The sequence below is a fragment of the Podarcis gaigeae genome (genome assembly GCF_964106915.1).
Source record: "Podarcis gaigeae genome assembly, chromosome: 1".
NCBI lineage: Eukaryota > Metazoa > Chordata > Lepidosauria > Squamata > Lacertidae > Podarcis > Podarcis gaigeae.
The window spans coordinates 78721707-78740862 of record NC_139678.1 but is presented as its reverse complement, the minus strand read 5'-3'; the positions used below and the strand labels follow the sequence as shown (position 1 = coordinate 78740862).

Here is a 19156-nt window from a genome sequence, read left to right as displayed (position 1 = left end):
TGGCAACAGCCCTCTGCCCCATTCCTCCTGTTCCCTAGCCACTGGTGCTCTGTCTCTGCAGTGGAGGTAGCCCTGGGAAGCCTTATCCACCATTAATTTGTTGTTGTTGTTGTTTAGTCGCTTAGTCGTGTCCAACTCTTCGTGACCCCATGGACCAGAGCACGCCAGGCACTTCTGTCTTCCACTTCCTTCCACAGTTTGGTCAAATTCATGCTGGTAGCTTCGAGAACACTATCCAGTGAATACAATGAACACTATACCATGAATTTCCCCAATCCCTTTATAAAGCCACCTTTCTATTGTTTGCTTCGTTTGCAAGTACAGTTGTGCCTTGGATCTCAAACACCATGGCTCCCAAACAAATCGGCTCCAAACGGTCAAAACCCAAAAGTAAGTGTTCCAGTTTTCAAACGGTTTTGGGAAGTTTCCTGCAGCTAGTCAGAATCCGCACTTTGGTTTTCAAATGTTTCGGAAGTCAAATGGACTTCTGGTATGGATTCTGTTCGACTTCCAAGACTGTATACAAGAAGAAGATAAGGCAGTTTGTTGTGCAAGCTTTGGCCCTGCTCATTTCAACAAGGATGTGTGTTTCAACAAGGCAAATGCACTGGAAAGTGTGGAGAAACCCTTGCTTGATGCATCATTTAACTTCCCTACAAACAAATCAGAACGAGTGCTCATTTAATAGCCAATGTTGCTGAATCTCCCCACAAGCAAATCAGGGTCTGGAAGCACCCATGGTTGTCCCCCGCCCCCCGGCCCATCTATAGCCCCTTGTTGCATTGAACACTATTTAAGGGAGTCTCCAACTCCCAGTAATAGTTTAAAGGACCAAGGTGGGAGCAACCAAGCCACAGTGGAGCACCAAATATGACATTGCACGTTCGTGACTCTTTTAAGATGAAAATATATCTTGCCATTTCCCCCTGTATACCCATTTGTAAAGTACTTTATAAACTACAGCATCTAAAATATGCCCTTTGTATTTACATCTGAAGTAGGGCTAGCTCGCACAGATCTAGCTGACCCAGAGTAGTTTGCTTCCTGCAAGACAGCCTGACTCTTTTAAAAGACTATTTGCAAATGTCTCCAGCATTTTCAGCGCAGTCTCATTTCTAAAGTGTGGTACTTTAGTCCTCAGTGACTGTCAAATTATCCTGCAATGATAAGTGGAAACACTGTGGTAAATCTAGATAAATGCAAGTTATTTCCTTCAACAGACTTTCCTTTTTTTGATCTGGCATAACATCACTACTTTAGTTGTTTAGTCGTGTCCGACTCTTTGTGACCCCATGGACCAGAGCACGCCAGGCACTCCTGTCTTCCACTGCCTCCCGCAGTTTGGTCAAACTCATGCTGGTAGCTTCGAGAACACTATCCAACCATCTCATCCTCTGTTGTCCCCTTCTCCTTGTGCCCTCCATCTTTCCCAACATCAGGGTCTTTTCCAGGGAGTCTTCTCTTCTCATGAGGTGGCCAAAGTACTGGAGCCTCAGCTTCACGATCTGTCCTTCCTGTGAGCACTCGGGGCTGATTTCCTTCAGAATGGAGAGGTTTGATCTTCTTGCAGTCCATGGGACTCTCAAGAGTCTCCTCCCGCACCATAATTCAAAAGCATCAATTCTTTGGCGAAAAGCCTTCTTTATGGTCCAGCTCTCACTCCATACATCACTACTGGGAAAACCATAGCTTTAACTATATGGACCTTTGTTGGTAAGGTGATGTCTCTGCTTTTTAAGATGCTGTCTAGGTTTGTCATTGCTTTTCTCTCAAGAAGCAGGCGTCTTTTAATTTCGTGGCTGCTGTCACCATCTGCTGTGATCATGGAGACACTATCTAATAGGCAGACCTAATATATGCATTTTTATACACACTTTTCCTTAGTATGTGCATTTCTGCACCTTGTCAAGCTAGAGAACAGCATTGCAAGATTTGGAGAAGTGCAAATTTCAAAAGAGGGTTGTGTTTCAGTTTGCATAATGTTTCAGATACTGAGAGTTGGGCAAGTTTGCCTTTGCATCATATCTCTCCCCCTTTCTTAAATGAGCTGCACCTACAGGCAGGATTCAGTGCAGCCTCTTTGCTTTTCCCCCCAACAGGATGAGCTTAGCTTTTCCCTGCCTTCAACAGACATCTTTGCCTCCGCTTCATAGTCATCAGTGCTGGCCTTTCCTGTGTGCTTCAGGTGGGCTACCTGCCTTTTAAAAAAATGGCTTGAAGGGCTGTGTAAACCTTTATGCAATTACACGTTCATTTAGTGCCTTAGAATCATAAAATCATAGAGTTGGGACCCCAAGGGTCTTCTAATTCAACCTTCCTGAATCTCAACATGCAGTTCCCCCATCCAGTTTGAAACCATACTGGACCCTGCTTAGCTTTGCAAATGTGCTAGCGGTTTTATTGCTGTACCACTTGTGTTGCTGTATTCTTATTTTAATCGGTTTGTCTCCAGTCACAAAAATGTTTTGTACGGGGTATAGAAAAGAAGGAAAAGGGCTAGTGCACAGTGGCAGGGCTCTGCGTGCAAATGGCCCTTGGTTAAGTCCCCAACATCTCCAGTTAGAGCTAGCAAAGGCTGCTGACTGAGACCCTGGAGAACCACAGCCAGTCAATGGTACTGAGCAAGGTGGACCAGGGGTCTGACACAGTAGAAGGCAGCTTCCTACCTCAGCCAATCAGCACCAGGCACAGCCAGTTCTATTTCCTGACTGCAGAAGCAGGCTTCCTTGAGCTCTGCCTTGGAGAGGAATAGTAGCTGTGTTTGATCTCCATAAAGCGAGTGCATTTCCAGAGAACAAGCACTCATATTTTTAGGCATGTATATACCCACCCAACTTATTTGTCCATTCCCATTAAAAAATGCAGGCAATACAACCTGAGACTTGAGGCTTGCCATTCAATTTTTCTTAAGCACTGGATTTCGAAGGAACTGATTGCAACTCCTCCGTGTAGTATATTCTTCTACTTCCAGTTTGTTCCATTTTAATTCCATTTCTCCTTGCTCTTAGGAAATGGGATAAAGAAGAATTACTCTCCCTGTCAATATGCTGTAATTTATTTTGTAATGCATTAATCCTAGCTCCTAGTATCTTGTAATACATTTTCTGATATGTCTGGGAGTACATTTGTGCATAAGTGCTTTGTTATCTCTAACAAACAGACAACAAAAGGAAGATGCAAGTCCCCCCCTTCCTATCCGTCTATTAAAATTGAAAACTGAATTACGTGCATACCGTATTATTACTTTCTTTGAAAAATTAAAAGCCAAGTTCACCAGATGCTCCAAATCCCCTTCCCTTCTTCTGAAGCTGACAGTTGCGATGTGCCCTTTCCTTTAATAGGCCTGTGGGACAATGTTATCATTCATCTGTTTAATGACTTTTCATCAGAGGTGGATACACCAGAACTGCAGAGTATTGTTTCTCATTGGATTGATGTACATTCAAATTGGCATCAGGATAACTACCACTGCTTCTTGGAGCATTATCTTCAAAGCTGCTTTGGTGTGATCAGATCATGTGCCCTTCTGAAGATGTTACCCTCATCTTGAAGGTGACATGTGGCCTGGCCAGTGAATGAAGAAACAAAGAGAAGGTACCTTCTCAGAGGTACACAGGAGTATGTTTGTTAAGACTCAGCTGTGTGTTAGGAATCCAACTACTCTCCCTCAGAGCCAGTGTGATGGCACTGCTAGAGTAGTGGACCAGGACGTGGGAGGCTAGTTTCAAATTCCCACTCAGCCACGAAGTTCACTGGGTGACCTTAGACCAGTCACTCACTCTCAGCCTTACCTACCTTGCAGGCTTGTTGAGGGGGATTAATGAGGAGGGAGGGAACAATGTATGCCTCCTTGTGTTCCTTGTAGAAAAAAGGTGGGGTATAAATGTAATAAATAATAAATAAATAAAAGTAGAAATGCATATATATTATCCATTTAAAATGTAATATAAAATTATCAACATCATAATTTTATTATTTGTATGCCACCCACCTGGCTGGGTTGCCCCAGCCACTCTAGGCAGCTCCCAACATTATAAATGTAGTTACGTCTTTAAAACCTTGAATTCTCCATTCAAAACCAACATGTCACCCATAATAACTGCTGTTGGTTTTGCTGCTTGCTTTGTTCTCAGGTTGGATTTTGTCTGGTTTTCAGCTTGAACTTTTAAGTTTTCAGCTTGAACTTTTGGTTTTAAGTTTGTACTGTGTCAATTCTGTGTAAGACAGAATACAAATTCACAGAGTTGGATCCAGTGCTGCCATCACACACATGCAGAAGAATTCTTCTTGTGCAGCAGAACTTTCCTCTTTTTTCCTCTCTGCTGCAGCCCACCATGCAACCTCAAAATCTCTAGAGGATTGAGGGACCCTGTTGAGCAGATTTTGGGTGCTTGCAGGAGAGGTGAAGAAGGGCACGTCCCTTGGCGCAAGTGGAACCCTCCATTTGCACTGTACAGTGGTACCTCAGGTTACAGACGCTTCAGGTTACAGACTCCGCTAACCCAGAAATAGTACCTCGGGTTAAGAACTTTGCTTCAGGATGAGAACAGAAATCGTGTGGCGGCAGCACGGCAGCAGCAGGAGGCCCCATTAGCTAAAGTGGTCTTCAGGTTAAGAACAGTTTCAGGTTAAGAATGGACCTCCAGAACGAATTAAGTTCTTGACCCAAGGTACCACTGTATTGCACACAAACCATAAATGATAGTAGTAAATAATAACTCATTCAACAGAGTAATGTGACAAACTCTATAGTAATGGACAAGCTATTAAATGCTGTACAGTCTCAGCCAGACCTTGAGGTTGGCTGTGGGGAGGCTCTTCTGCCAGTGCCGCCATTGACCAAGATTGTAGTCATATGGCCATACTGACTGCAATATTTAACAGAGGGGTTAGCGATTGTTATTTTTAAATTGTATTTTGTTTTCTGTGCTGACTGATCATTGTATTTTAAATTGCTCTGACTCACCCCGATCGCCAGTCATGAGGGATGGGGTATAAAACCTATAAAATCAAATAAAAGTAAATAAAAGTAAGGACAGTAGAACACTGATGGATCAGACTAAAGGCCTTCTGAGTCCAGCAGGCCACTTTCCTCTTGCTTTTATCCAGTCGCTGTTTACCATTCTGCTCCCAACCATATTTGCATGGTTAGAGCAGTCATCTAGATGCGCACAATCCTGGCATGGTGATGCCTGTTCCTCCAGGAGCCTGGTTATCCCTTTACTGTACTTCCATCCCTTCTGCCCCAGCATTGTAACTATGAGTGCAACTTTGAAAACATTTCTAGTACAAGACTACCCTCTGCTGCCACTAAGTGAGAAAGCATCCGTGGGAAAGTGTCATGCAGTTAAGCTAAACTAAACTTGCAGGAGTCCAAGTTAATGCTATTGTTGTTTATTTTGTCTGCTTCTTTCCCCCGCAGTTGCTTCCTCTAAGTCCAGTGGAAACAGACCTGGCTGGGGGTGGTTTCCGTGTCACTGCACATGTTTTCCTAAACCCATTTTATGGGATATGCTCTTTCCTTTTATGCTGTGGTTCCCTGGTTGAATTTATTGATTTGTGCCTTTACTGGCACAGCCTCCTGTCCTCTGTTAAATATCCAGGTCTCTCTCTCTCTCTCTCTCTCTCTCTCTCTCTCTCTGGCATCCTTCCTAAAGGGAAGGTGTTCAATGACTTTCATCCACCTCATCAACGGTGGTGGCTGATGCCTTTTGGGACTGGTAAGAAGGAAGGCGGGGGGGGGCAGTGGTATATGGAGCCAAAGCCAATAATGGGTGGAGCCAGAGACAGACAGGGCCAACTAATTCTAGCTTTGCCCCCATTTTCTTCTCACTTCTGAGTCCTGCAAGGGAGGAGGAAGCTGGCAGCCCAGGCCACTCCCTGGGCTGGTTGCAAGTAAGAAGGCAGGCAGGTGGGAGCTGCCTGAGGGCAAACTGATGTCAGTGGGGCAGTGCCCTATTCACCCAAATGGACCATCCTCCACTGCTTACAAAGAAGGGGCTTGGAAAGGGAACCCACAGATACAGGTTGTCTTTCAGTGGGGGATTTCAATCATTCCGTTGCAAACTTGCCTTTTCCGCATGATCCTGTGTGGAGCATCCTAAAATACCTTAATCACTTATCTTTTTCTAGCTCGTCCCATTGACTTGGATCCTTAGGGAATCCATTGACTTGTTAACTAGGGAAAGGAAGTCCCCCGTTCCCTCCTGAAATGATAAGCCATAATATCACTAGGATGTTTTTCAGAAAGGTTCTTAAGGTGTCTTGTCACATTTTAGGCCCTTACTATTGCTAAGGATCACTGCTGATGGTGACAGCAATCACAAAATTAAAAGACGCCTGCTTCTTGGGAGAAAAGCAATGGCAAACCTAGACAGCATCTTAAAAAGCAGAGAATCAGCTTGCCAACAAAGGTCTGTATAGTTAAAGCTATGGTTTTCCCAGTAGTGATGTATGGAAGTGAGAGCCGGACCATAAAGAAGGCTGATCGCCGAAGAATTGATGCTTTTGAATTATGGTGCTGGAGGAGACTCTTGAGAGTCCCATGGACTGCAAGAAGATCAAACCTATCCATTCTTAAATGCTCACTGGAAGGACAGATCGTGAAGCTGAGACTCCAATACTTTGGCCACCTCATGAAAAGAGAAGACTCCCTGGAAAAGACCCTGATGTTGGGAAAGATGGAGGGCAGAAGGAGAAGGGGATGACAGAGGACGAGATGGTTGGATAATGTTCTCGAAGCTACCAACGTGAGTTTGACCAAACTGCAGGAGGCAGTGGAAGACAGGAGTGCCTGGGGTGCTCTGGTCCATGGGGTCACAAAGAGTCAGACACGACTAAAGGACTAAACAACAACAGCATTGCTAAGGAGGTGGTGGTGTGGAAGCATATTGCACTCCCAGTTCAATTCCTAGCCTGAAGGGGCTGGAATAAAATCTATTTATTTCCCACCTGTCTCTTTGATGCATACTCCTACAGATGAAGTTGGTTGTATCTCATGCCAGCCCCTAACTCTTCTAACCGCAGAGCTATATTGTCCTCCAGTTCAGTGAAGCACATCATCTGCCACCGGGGTAGACAATGCAGTCCCCTCCAGGTGTTGTTAGACTCTGGTTCCCATCAGCCCCAACCAGCATGGGCAATGGTCAAGGATGGTGGGAAGTGTAGTCTAAAAACTTCTGAATCACACCATGTGGGGACCCCTCAGACTACAATCATAGTCATATTTACAAATGCATTTGGATTTGGATTTGAGCTTCCCACTGTGGCTGAGCTCCACGTGAATCCAATGACCACTCAATAATTGCCAAAGAACTTGTTGAATTTGTTCTATCTTCGGGGAAAATTCGAGCAGCTTGCATATGTGAAGGAGCTTAACTCGTGTGTGAATTTTATGACAAGTGAGGAAAACCCGTGTTCATTCGACGTTTGCAAAGCCAACAGCAGGGTCCAAGAATAGAGTGAATGGCTGTACACCAAAACTTCTGTATGCTTGCCTAACAGCACAAACTAGCACGTGTTTACTTATGACCGGAAGAAGTCCTGTTTATTTATTGGGATTCTGTCCATAGGATAACAGCCTAGGATTCTAAAGTGCATCTTTGCCTCAGAATCAGGGAAAGCTCACACAATATACAGTGAAAATGACTCAAATTGCTATCTTTAGGCTTCAACTCTGTGTTAATGCTCATAACTGTAGCTCAGGGAGGGGGAACTTGTGGCCTTCCCCACCACTGCATTATCCCAACAGCCCTTTTCAAAAGCCACTTCAGTGTGTCTAATTGAGATGAGTGAAGTGGAAGTACTTGATCCTTTCCCCCCCAGCTGTTTCAGTTTTCCACAACTCCCCACCCCCACCACTGGAATTCTCCCACTCCTGCAAGGTTTTAAATGTGTCCCCTCCCCACTGCTTTCTATTATGGAGAGGTCCCTCTGTTCATATGACTTTGGGCTATGCACTGATATGTGACAGACTTTCTACCCCTTGTATTTCATGGTTTGGGGGACTCACTATTTACAAATGACGTGTGAGTGTGGGGGCGGTGTGCTGGTATAGGTGCGTGGTAGATACATACAGCAATGGAAAATAACAGTTCACGCACCCAATGAGCGGTGAGCTACTAAATGAAAACTCATGAAGGTGTTTTTTCCCTTGCTGCTGCTGTTGTTGCTGCTACAACAGACTAACACACCTGCTGCCCCCGTGCAGTGTTATATTAAGCCACGTTGCCAATTATCAGCCTTAGCTAACGGAAGGAGGAAGAAACCTGCTGTAATTAAATTAACCATAAAAATAGATGTTGCTGCACACAACACATTAAGCACAATCAGTTCTATTTTTATAGAAAAAAGGTGATGGAACTCACCATGAACCCTTGTTCTCTTAGAATGGCAATGGCGCCCACTTGAATGGTGCTGAAACTGAGTTCCAGTGAGTTCCAGCTGGAAAAAAACCTTGAGCACAACATGTAACTTAACCCTTGGTGCAGTATCTTCTTGTACCTTTGCAAAGGATGCACAGGAGTTACAACAGAGCAGCTTGTAGGCATCTATCTGTTGTTATGAATGATGGCTTTATGAGTGGGAACAATTTCCATCCACTGGACTACTTTATGAGGGTCTTGGGAAGAGATCTAGAGAGGACTTGCATTGTTTGAAATAATGGTTTTTGCTGCTTTTGCTGTGTACATCCCCCCACTTTACAATAAAAGAGATTTCTTTTGGGTCACACTGAGTGAGTTCGCCTAACGCCACCATCAGCCTTTGAAAGGAAAGAGATCTCTAACCAGGACTGAAGCCCCCTTGATTATAACCTTATGCAGAAGCGTCAAAGTATTCTAGAACAAGTGAAACAAGCAACAGCTGCTATTTTTTTATTATGTCATTTATCGAAAGTAATTTTTTATCAATGATTTTTGTTTTTACAATGTAACATCACCAAAGAAAGAAAAGACAAAAAGAAGTTGACAATGAGGAAGAACATACAAGGTGACTACAATGCCATATTTTGTTCAAAGTTCTGATTAGATGTTGGGAATTTATAACACAGAGTATAAATACGTTCTCTTTCAAGACTGATTTGTTTCTTCTGAAGAAAGTGTTGCAGGTATGTCATCAAGAACCCCAGCTTCTGAAAAATAAATAAAAATTAAAAGTGTATGCTTGTGAAAGACAGGAAACAGTAAGTGCTTGGAGACAAATCTATAAAACTACAGTTCACTTCCAAAGCAATTATGATACAAGGCAAGGCACTTGAACTCACTTAACGTCTCCGAAAAGAAATAAAAACAATACGCCATTCCTTTCTTATGGTTTCATTCTACTGTTTGTAATTATGTATGGATGTAATTTTGATATAGGCATGTGTTGGGGTTCAAATCAGTGATGGGAAACCTATGTTCTAACATAGAGGCAGCTAACCTTTGGTTTTCAAAGTGTTGCTTCCATCATATTGACCTAGGTGGCTGGAACTGAGCGGAGTTGTAGTCTAACAACACCTGGAGGACCACAGCTTCCCTTGCTTAAATACGTGGCAAATTCTAAATATGCTTCTCTTCTTGCACTGTTGCATGAGGCTGGTCATCCTTGAACATTTTCACCTGTCAATGAATGTGCTTTTCTTCCCTTATCGAGAAAGCATTGTGTGGCTTTGACTCAAAGGTCCCTTCATTGACAGAAGCACTACCATCCGATTTGCAATTACAGTGCCTGCCTTTCATCTTGCTGTTATTATTCTCTCCTTGTACGAATAATTTTCTACCTATATGGCTCCCTTTGTAGGGGGAAAAAATCACACTGCCTAAAAGCTGAAAGAAATTCTGGAAAGATGCAAAACCCCATTTATTTCACCTGCAATTTTCCTGTAATAATTAAGAAGCCATTCAGCATTGAGAAAGTGTGTGTAAGAAACAACAGCTTTATTTGTTCCAGAGTTAGAACGCTCCAAAAAGAAGGCCTTGTTCCACGTCCAACCAAACCAGGAAGATCCATGGGATGGAGCAACGCCCCCATGAGGAAAGGTTACAACATTTGGGCCTTTTCTGGTTTAGAGAAACAGCTAGAAAGGGGGCACATGACCGAGATGTATAAGATTAGGCATGATGTGGAGAAATAAGGCAGGGAGAAGTTTTTCTCCCTCATAATACTAGAACTCAGGGCCATGTAATGAAGCTGAAAGTTGGAAGAGGTAGGATAGACAGAAGAAACTACAGTGGTACCTCAGTTCTTGAACGTCTCCGTTGATGAAAGTTTCAGAACCTGCACGTCAAAAACACGGAGTGGATGCTTCCGTTTCCTAATGCGCCTCGGAGGTCAAACGGCTTCCACTGCGTGTTTTTCAGTTTTCTCAACTGAATCTGCAGACAGCCCTTTGTGCCTTGGTTTCCAAATGTTTCGGAACTCGAACGGTCTTCCGGAATGGATTACATTTGAGAACTGAGGTACCACTGTACCTCTTCACACAGTGCATAGTTGAGCTGCAAAATTTTCTCTCACCAGGTGAAGTGAGAGAAACTTGGATGGCTTTAAAGAGGAATAGACAATTCATGGAGGATAAAGCTGTCAGTGGGCTATTGGCTATGTCCTACCTCCACTGTCAGAAGCAGCACACCTCTGAATACGAATTGCTCTGAATCAGAAGAGGGAGACTCAGGTCCTGCTAGCAGGCTTCCCATAGGCATCTGGGAAGAGGATGAGCCTTTGGCCTGATCATGCAGGGCTCTACTCATGTTCTCACCTCTGCCAGTGGCAGCACATGGAAGAAGAAGTGAGTGGACAGTTTCAAATGTCCATGCAAAGCCATGTGGGTAATAACCAGCAGTAGCCAGATCTGCCTTTTCCAGGAAAGGATGCATTTGGTACACCAACCAAACTTAAGCAAAGGCATTCCCGGCCGTAATGACTGCCTGAACGTCCAAAAGCCAGCCAGGTGTGTCTCTTCCAGGTTACTCCGTCCCCCTCTCCTAGTGTTCTGTTTACACCCAGTTCCTCATTGGTCAGTTTTGGGAGCTTTTTTCCCCTTTGGTTTTGCCCCTAAATATTTTCTTTACGTTTTTCTGCAAATATTTTCTGCAAATTCTTGGGGTGGGGTGGGGCCTTTGGAGCAGATCTGGGGTGCACACAAGGAAAGGGGGGAATCCTGTTGCTTGAGTGGAATGCTGCTCATGGAATATGGGTTACAATCCTCTGTAAGGATTATGTTAATTTTCATATTACAAAACGGTTTGAAGTGAAAACAGGTTTACTAACCTTTAAGGTGTAAGTATGTCAAAAAATCAATTACCATACGCAAAACATTGTCATCAGTCAGTGGTCTTCCCAAAATACCTAGAAAATATTAGTTAGGTATTACTAAATTTGCTGTTCATTTAAAATAATTAAGGTGGGGAAGGGGATACATATTGGCAGTAATATAATATACATTAGGATATAAAGGGTTTGTTTTTTCTCTCAGGCTGATGAGACAATGTTGGTTATAGGTCTACTTATGTTAACCAGCTTCTGTAATCAGCGGCACTCAGTTTCCAGTGGAAAGAAGCTTTTCCTCTAGTTTAAAGTATCTTTTAAAAGCAATATTTCATTTTCAAATGCACTAAGAATAAAAAGGGGTGATGCAATCCATACACCAGTTGATTGACTGGCCCTGCCGAAACCTCTAGACTCCTGAAATCCTGCCCAGACCCCCCCTGTAAAAGTTTGGAATAAAGGCTCTCTTTAGAATCTAGAAATGTGCCAAGAATGTTTGGTGGGCAGCTGTTCAGATATCACTGGGATATAAACTCCTCAGTAAGTATGAGAAGGGGGTCATTTCATTACCTGCTTTTGTATTTCCTTCAAGCTGTATGTCACGTTTACCAGCTAGACCAGGCTGGGCATTAAAAACTTTGTCAATTGCACCTGTTAACAAACGAGAGAGGTTTCATTCATTCTGTAATGCTTACTAGAGTAGCCTGAGATTCATAGACGTCACCACACCAGGTAAAAAGATTTCAGCTTTGAACAAGAACGTGAAAGACATTTCATGATGGGATGGTGAACAGCAAATGAATGGAAAGAAGCATTTCACTTAAACAGACACACCAGCTGTAAACCAATGCATCACTGGCAAACAACTGCACCACCACAGTGTCATAGATGATGATGTGGTGGTGGTGCAGCTACTGGTATAACACGTCCCAATGACTTTATGTGTCCCTTCAGCCAAATGTGGAACTGAGCCATTAGCAAGGAATTCGAAAGGCATCTCCTGAACCATCTCTGATTCAAAGCCCTCGTTTGTCCTTTCCTGAAAAGCCGTGACTAAAAGAGTTGAGCATATCTGGGTGCAGTCTTGGGCTCATTGTGTCCAATTTAGAAAATGTAGTTGTACTGTAAAGACTTAATTGAACAAAAAAACACCCTGGTGGTTATCACCAATTGAAGCTTTGTTACTCAAACTGCTTGGCAAAAAGGGGAGGTGGCCTACATACAGAGATTTACTGAGGGACCAAGAAGGAAAGTGGAAATTAAAAGACTATGAGGAAATTAAAGAACATTTCAAAGTTGGTTACATTACAGACAATCACGTGAGATGTATAAGGAAGATAGCAAGAAAGGGTTTAGTTATACAACTTCTAGATTTCAAAAGGAAGTTATAGAAGAAGAAGTGAAGCTGTTGAAGAAAGCATATAGTATTTTGCTAGAATGGGAGACAAAAGATTAGGAGGTTAAATCAGTTATGATTAAATGGGCACAGGATATAGGACATAACATACAATTTGAGGGCTGGGAAAATTTGTGGAAAGTAAATTTGAAATTTACAGATTGTTCTCTTTTGAAAGAAAATTATATGAAAATGATGTACAGATGGTATATTACACCAGTACAAATAGCAAAAATGTACAAAACCGGATCAAACATATGTTGGAAATGTAAAGAAAAAGGTACTTTTTACCATATGTGGTGGGAATGTAGAGAGGTTAATTGGGGGGGGGGGGAATGATAAATAATTAATTGGAAAAAATGTTTAAAATTACATTTGTAAAAAAGCCAGACACATTTTTGTTGGGGATTGTAGGACAAGACCTGCCAAGAAAAACAAAGAACTTATTTATGTACGCTACAACAGCGGCAAGAGCCTTGTTAGCACAAGGATGGAAGAATGAAGAAACCCCAATGAAGGAACAGTGGCAAGAAAAACGGATGAACTATGCGGAATTGGCTAAATTGAAATATAAATTATGTGATAAGGACAACTTTGACTTCAAAGAAGAGTGGGAACTTTTTACAAATTACTTAAAACAACAACAAAAGGAATTGGACTCCTTGGCAGGTTTTGAATAAACATCCACAAATTTAGTAGATGAACATATGATAGATTAAGTAACGATACGTACATTCTTTAACATGCAGAGAATAACATAGGTATACAAATCAGAGAGAGGAGCTGAGGGAAGTCTCTGGAGGGGAAGGGAGGGAGGGAGGGAGGGAGGGAGGGAGGGATAGGGAGGGGAATAAGGAAAATATGGGGGAACAATGTAATTGATTATTTGTTTTGAAATTTGTTTGTGGAAATTGTTCAATAAATTTTATAAAAAGAAAACAAAAGAAAATGTAGTTGTACTGTTGCTTCCTTTGATTTTAAGTAGCGAGTTGTCAGTTAGTTTGCTTTGACAGTAAACTGCAGTTAGTTTACACGAATAACCTCCAAAAGCCATCTTACGTTCCCCAGGTGGCTCTTCTGTCCCCTTTGCACGGGACATTTTCTTGAGGATCTGAGCAACACGACCTGAAACAGATTATGGCTATTACCCAACCTTAGAAAAAACGGAACTTTGATCAGTAGATCTCTTTTCTATGGAATGGAGATTTGGCTGTCTGCACAGCCTCTTCAGTCACTGTTTATCTGAAGCCAACACAAACAAATAAAACATTCTTAGTAGAGGTATTTAGGCACGGTTTTTAAAACTCTTGTATTATGCTTTACCCCTTGTAAGTAAAGACACCCCTCTTGTGTCATTGAAAGTAATTTCTACAACATACGGACGGATAGCTATAATCTAACATATTGGGCAATTGTGAAAAGGTGTATTGAACACACCCAATAAGCAGCAAAGGCGTGAAGCTTGCATTCTGAAAATGTCACTTAGTTAAATACAGCTCCGTTATGAGTGAAGCAGCTGGAGGTTACTAACAGGTGTGTACAAAGAGAAACTTCGGCTGTATTCAGTTAAGCTTTACTTAGAGTCGACCCACTGAATTTAATGAGCACAGCTAGGTTAGGTCTATTAATTTCAGTTGATCTGTTCCAGGGATGTCCAACAGGTCGATCGTGATCTACTGGTAGTGTTAGGAGTCATTCTGCAAATAAACAGAAAGGATGACTGTAACTTTAAGAACCTTTTCTGTGAGTTCTGGGAGTGGTTTTCTAGGCTGATTAGGTACAGCTGGTGATGACTACAAAAGGAGGAGAAGTTGCAGTTTGAATTTGCCTGCAGAGAGAGAACACTTGCATGCTTTTTGTTTGTTGTTTTGTATAGCTGTAATAAAACCTTTGTTTGAGTGTTCTTTCATGGTTCTGTCGTCTGCCACCAGAAGAACCCCCCCCCCCAACAGTAATAGAGCCTTGCATGATGAGTGCCAGCATTTGTGGCATGGTCATTTGGGGCATGCCAATTTCCGCAGCATTGCAAAAATGCCAGAATTAAGTAAGGGAATTAAAATGAAAAAAATGTTCAGTTTTTCTGGACTGCAATACCTGCAAGTAGTCTAAAAGTAAGTGGGGATCTTATCCTGAATTAGCAAGAAGCCATTTGCTTTATTACATCCAGACCTTTGTGAGCCATTTGCAGAATCTGAAGGAGGAGCAATGTTTTTTCTGGTTCTTGTGGGTGATTATAGCCGGTATACTTGTTAAAACACAAAAGTGAAACTGGTCAACTGATTAAAAATTGGGTCAACTATATAGAAAGGCAGTTTCCCTACAAAGTTACCCAATTGCAGAGTGACCGTGGAGGCGAGTTCATGTCTGAAGCCCTCCATATATGGTTGAAAAAAATGTGGTATTAGTCACCATAAATAGTGTCCTTTTTCACCCGAAGAAAATTCAGCTGCAGGACGCAAGATAAGGTCTTTACAAACAATGCTAGATTCTATGTTATGTAATTCTGGCTTATCCAGGAAGTTTTGGGGGGAAGCAATTCTCTGTGCTAATTACATACAGAACAGATTGTTTCATTTTACCATAAACAATACCCCTCATTTTTTTGCTTTATGGAAAAAAACCTTTTTTGGACCATGTTAAAACTTTTGGTTGTTGGGCTTGGGTTCACATCCCAAAAGGACAGAGAAGGAAAGGAGTTCCCAAGGCAAAGAGACTTAGATTTGTTGGTTATCAAAGCTGGTCAAAAGTGTATCGTTTTGCACTAGGGCTTGGCAGAGTTGTAATATCAAGACATGCAGAGTTTTATGAGTAAGATGGTTGGGCTCGTTTACATGGAAATTCAGAAGTTGTTTTATTTTCAGATGATACAGATAAATTTGTGAAATCTGAGGAAGAAAAGCCACAAATTAAAAAAAGTTCTGAAAGTGATAGTGATGAGGAATCAGGGGATGAGGGTCCCAGTACACAATCTCCTAAAGCTGAACCAATTTCTCCTGAGCAAGATGAATTAGAAGGGGAAGATAGTTCAGAGGGGGAAAGTGTTCAAGTTTGAAGATCACAAAGAAGCAATAAGGGGGTACCTCCAGAAAGGTTTACTATACAAGAAGTTAAAACTGTTGATGTGAAGAAAGAACCTCGTGATTATAAGGAGGTTTTAAAGTTACCACACCAGGAAATAGTAATGTGGGGAAATGCAATGAGGGCAGAAATGAAATCTTTGGCAGAACATAATGTGTTTACTATTGAGCCATTGCCAGAAGGAAAAAAGACAGTGTACTGTAGATGGGTGTATAAAATAAAACACTTGGCAGATGGTAGTGTTAAGTACAAAGCTAGGCTGGTAGCACGAGGCTTTACGCAAAGAAAAGGTGAAAGTTTGATGAAACCTTTTCTCCTACTGCAAGGAGTGAAAGTGTATGTTTATTGCTAGCTATTGCAGCACAACATGGATTTAAGGTAAATCATTTTGATATTGAAACAGTTTATCTTAACGTAAATCTGCACAAAGAAATTTGGCTTTAAAAGAAGCTTAGCTGATAATTGCTTGTACACTAAAGGAAAGGGTGATAAACAAAAATCACTACAAACAAGAGCCTCCCCAAACTTGAAGCATGGGAAGTCTCAACAAAAAAAAAATAATTTAGGCAAAAAATATATAATTTAGGCAGAATATTTGGACTATTTGATATGTATTTGTGTAATCTGGAACATTCAATGTGATTCGATTGGATTGTTAAAATGGGAAACTTAATAAAAAGGTTTTTTTAAAAAAAAAATCACTACAAACCAGCACTTTAAAACTTCATGATGCGAGGAAAGAGAGATGTCATTTGGAAGAAGGCTGCCTGGATTCTCAGGAATGAGTGAGCAAACTGAATCAATACTGGAGGAAAAAGCAACCATGGGAACACCCTTTCTCTTGCATTTATCCAAGTAAAAGACTTTTGAACCTTACTGTGAATTTTGTCCCCCCGACACCTAACCACTTCAATCGCTTTACCCTCTTCTCTACCAAAATTACCTGTTCATGGATAACAAAATTATTTCCCTAAGCTGAAGTATAGTATCTACATAAAGCACTTATCATGGGCACAATCTAGGTAAAGTCCTATTCGAGTACACTCAGTGGGATTTAGGAACATAGGGAGCCGCTTAATATTGAGTCTGTCTGATTATTAGCCCCTCTTGCTCAGTATAGTCTACAATAGCTAGCTGCAACTTATCAGGAGATCAGGCAGGGCTCTCTCCCAGTCCTAGCTGGCGACATCAGCATGCAGAACCTTCAGCATGCAAAGCAGATGCCCTTTCATTAACTTTGCTGGACTGGGCCTCAGTTGTTTGTAGACAGTCCAAAATACATCATCTTCTCAACAACAGTAAGCAAAGGAAAGTAAAAAGATGTGGACTCCAAAGCAGAAAAGATACAGTTTTCCAGCATAGTATTAGTTTGGCATATTTATTCCAGGAAAGTTGATAACCACATTCAGAGATACTAGTATGTATATTTAATATTATCTGTAAATGGCATGGCTTCGGAACTGAAAGATGAGCTTTCAGATAAAATTGGTTTACTCTCATGATTCAAGCGCAGTGATAAGAGTCATAATTCCTGCAAAGCACTCCACTGTAAATAGGTTACAATAAACACCAGAGAGAGCACTAACTGAGTGATTTAGTGCTGTCACCCGCCACAAGCTGTGAATGAGAGTTAGTATGGGATATTGCATGTATGCTCATGTATAGTATGTGATGAGCTTTAGAAACCTCGGGATGTTACTTTTCTGTTATTCCAGATTGTCTTCAAGTAATATAAAACATTTGGACTTACTTGGACCAAGCAGATAACCAGCACTATTCACAGTCCATCCCCTTTTCTCTTTAGCCTTGCAGAAAGAAAAATTGTGAGATTATTATTTTTTCACTTATTACTGCCACACAATTTTTCTTTTAAAATACAGAAATACCAGCCAAGGAAATCACACATTGATCATGTTTCATAATATATATTTAAACCTGTTTTCTTGAATGTAAGTGTAATCTACCATATATAACTATATAATATTTATAGTGTTGTTTGAATAGTATAATTGAATTTAAAGGATAAATTACTATATAGCTAAAATAAAATAAAAAATAAGTAAAGTAAATGATTTGTTACAGGGTTTCATCCCTCATACTTTGTACTCTCAGGTTACTCTGGAGTTGGCTTCATCAATTTCAAAAGAATTTCCTTCCAGAAAAGTAAACTTGGGACTGCAACCAGCTTGACATTAATGTCTCAGTAAGAAGCAACTCACATTCTCCTTGCTGTTAAACTGTTTCAAAAGATTTACACCACTTTCTCTGGGATTCCTGTGCTCTTCAACAAATCACTTGCTTCTCTCCAGCTGGAAAAGATCAACTCTTGGAAAATACAATTGTTATTCCCCCACTTTCCTTCCTGCCCCAGAAATGGGGAGGGAAATTTGTTCCACCACTGTAGGAAAACCACTGCAGAGGGATGACATTTTAGAACTGGCAACTGTGGAGAGGTGACCAAGAAATGCAGAGGGGCTTTGCTACATTCCCAAAGCACACTTTCATGCCAGACAACAGAATTCCATCAATCCATCATACCTGAAAGGACTGCACTATATAATTGTGATGGAAACTCCAAAAAATCACTACACACCACCATCACTCAAAAACTTCAGGATGACACTGGGGAGAAAACAGGGATGCCCTCCTTTGTAAGAAGGCTGTTTGGGTACTCCGGAATAAATGAGTGGCTATACTGTATCAATACTGGAGGAAAAAACGACCGTGTGAACACACTTTCTCTTGCATTGATCCAAGAGCAGGCTTCTGAAATTTACCGTGAAATTTGTCCCCCACCCACCCTTCACCACTTACACATGATTATTGTAGACGGAGAGTAGTGTAGAAAGCAGAAAGCGACAATACTCACGGATAACACCAGCCCGAAAGTCTCTGAGACGGCAGCGCAGAAGATCAAGGAGGCAAACAGGAGACAGGTACACCTCTGCATCTGAAAGGAGACCAAAACGCACTGAACCCCTCTGCCTGCCCGCCCCTGTCAGCTGGGGGGTTTCAGACACCCGCTTCCCTTCTTACCCATAATCCCAGGAGGAAGAAAGTAAAGGGGAACGAGCGATGTTCTATCTACAGATTTTATATAAACACGCGCGCACACGGCGGGTAGGAGAACTCAAAGACGCGCGTCAAAAGTTGTAGCCAAAGATGGGGAAGGCGCATGAGGTCACGAACGCAGCGCGACAGTACCTTGCCGTGCAAAGTGGTGTCCGATGTGTGTCGAGGTGGATCCTGGCGAGCGGTAGGACGGTGGTCCCCAAGGGCTGCTGGCTGATCTCCTGTGGGAATCTTCCTCACTCAATCCCTGCGTAGATCCCGCAAGCGGGGAGCAGGAGGAGGAGGAGCTTGCGGAAGAAGCGCTGGGGAGGCGGGGTGGTGGTCCGAGTGGTACCTAAGCCAGTCCGATCCGCGCTATTTATGAGC

General features: G+C 42.0%; 1 protein-coding gene across 2 annotated transcripts; it reads right to left on the bottom strand.

Moving 5' to 3' along the window:
• Positions 1-8859: 8859 nt before the first annotated feature.
• Positions 8860-19150, bottom strand: GAL (galanin and GMAP prepropeptide). Of its 2 annotated transcripts, XM_083727887.1 has the most exons (7): positions 18923-19150; positions 18588-18668; positions 17469-17523; positions 13700-13765; positions 11815-11895; positions 11248-11325; positions 8860-9130 (listed from the first exon to the last, which is right to left on the bottom strand). In XM_083727887.1, the coding sequence occupies exons 2-7, from the start codon at positions 18666-18668 to the stop codon at positions 9069-9071; spliced, it is 423 nt and encodes a 140-aa protein (XP_083584013.1). In that variant the 5' UTR covers positions 18923-19150; the 3' UTR covers positions 8860-9068. The 2 variants fall into 2 exon arrangements, with proteins under 2 accessions (XP_083584013.1, XP_083584014.1); XM_083727888.1 differs by lacking the exon at positions 13700-13765.
• Positions 19151-19156: the final 6 nt, after the last annotated feature.

Coding starts and splice junctions, on each gene's coding strand:
- GAL (XM_083727887.1), bottom strand. CDS start 18,668: ATGCAGAGGTGTACCTGTCTCCTGTTTGCCTCCTTGATCTTCTGCGCT. Junction 11,326..11,814: donor TGAAGGAAATACAAAAGCAG/GTAATGAAATGA, acceptor AATATTTTCTAG/GTATTTTGGGAAGACCACTG. Junction 9,131..11,247: donor GACATACTTACACCTTAAAG/GTTAGTAAACCT, acceptor TTTATTTTTCAG/AAGCTGGGGTTCTTGATGAC.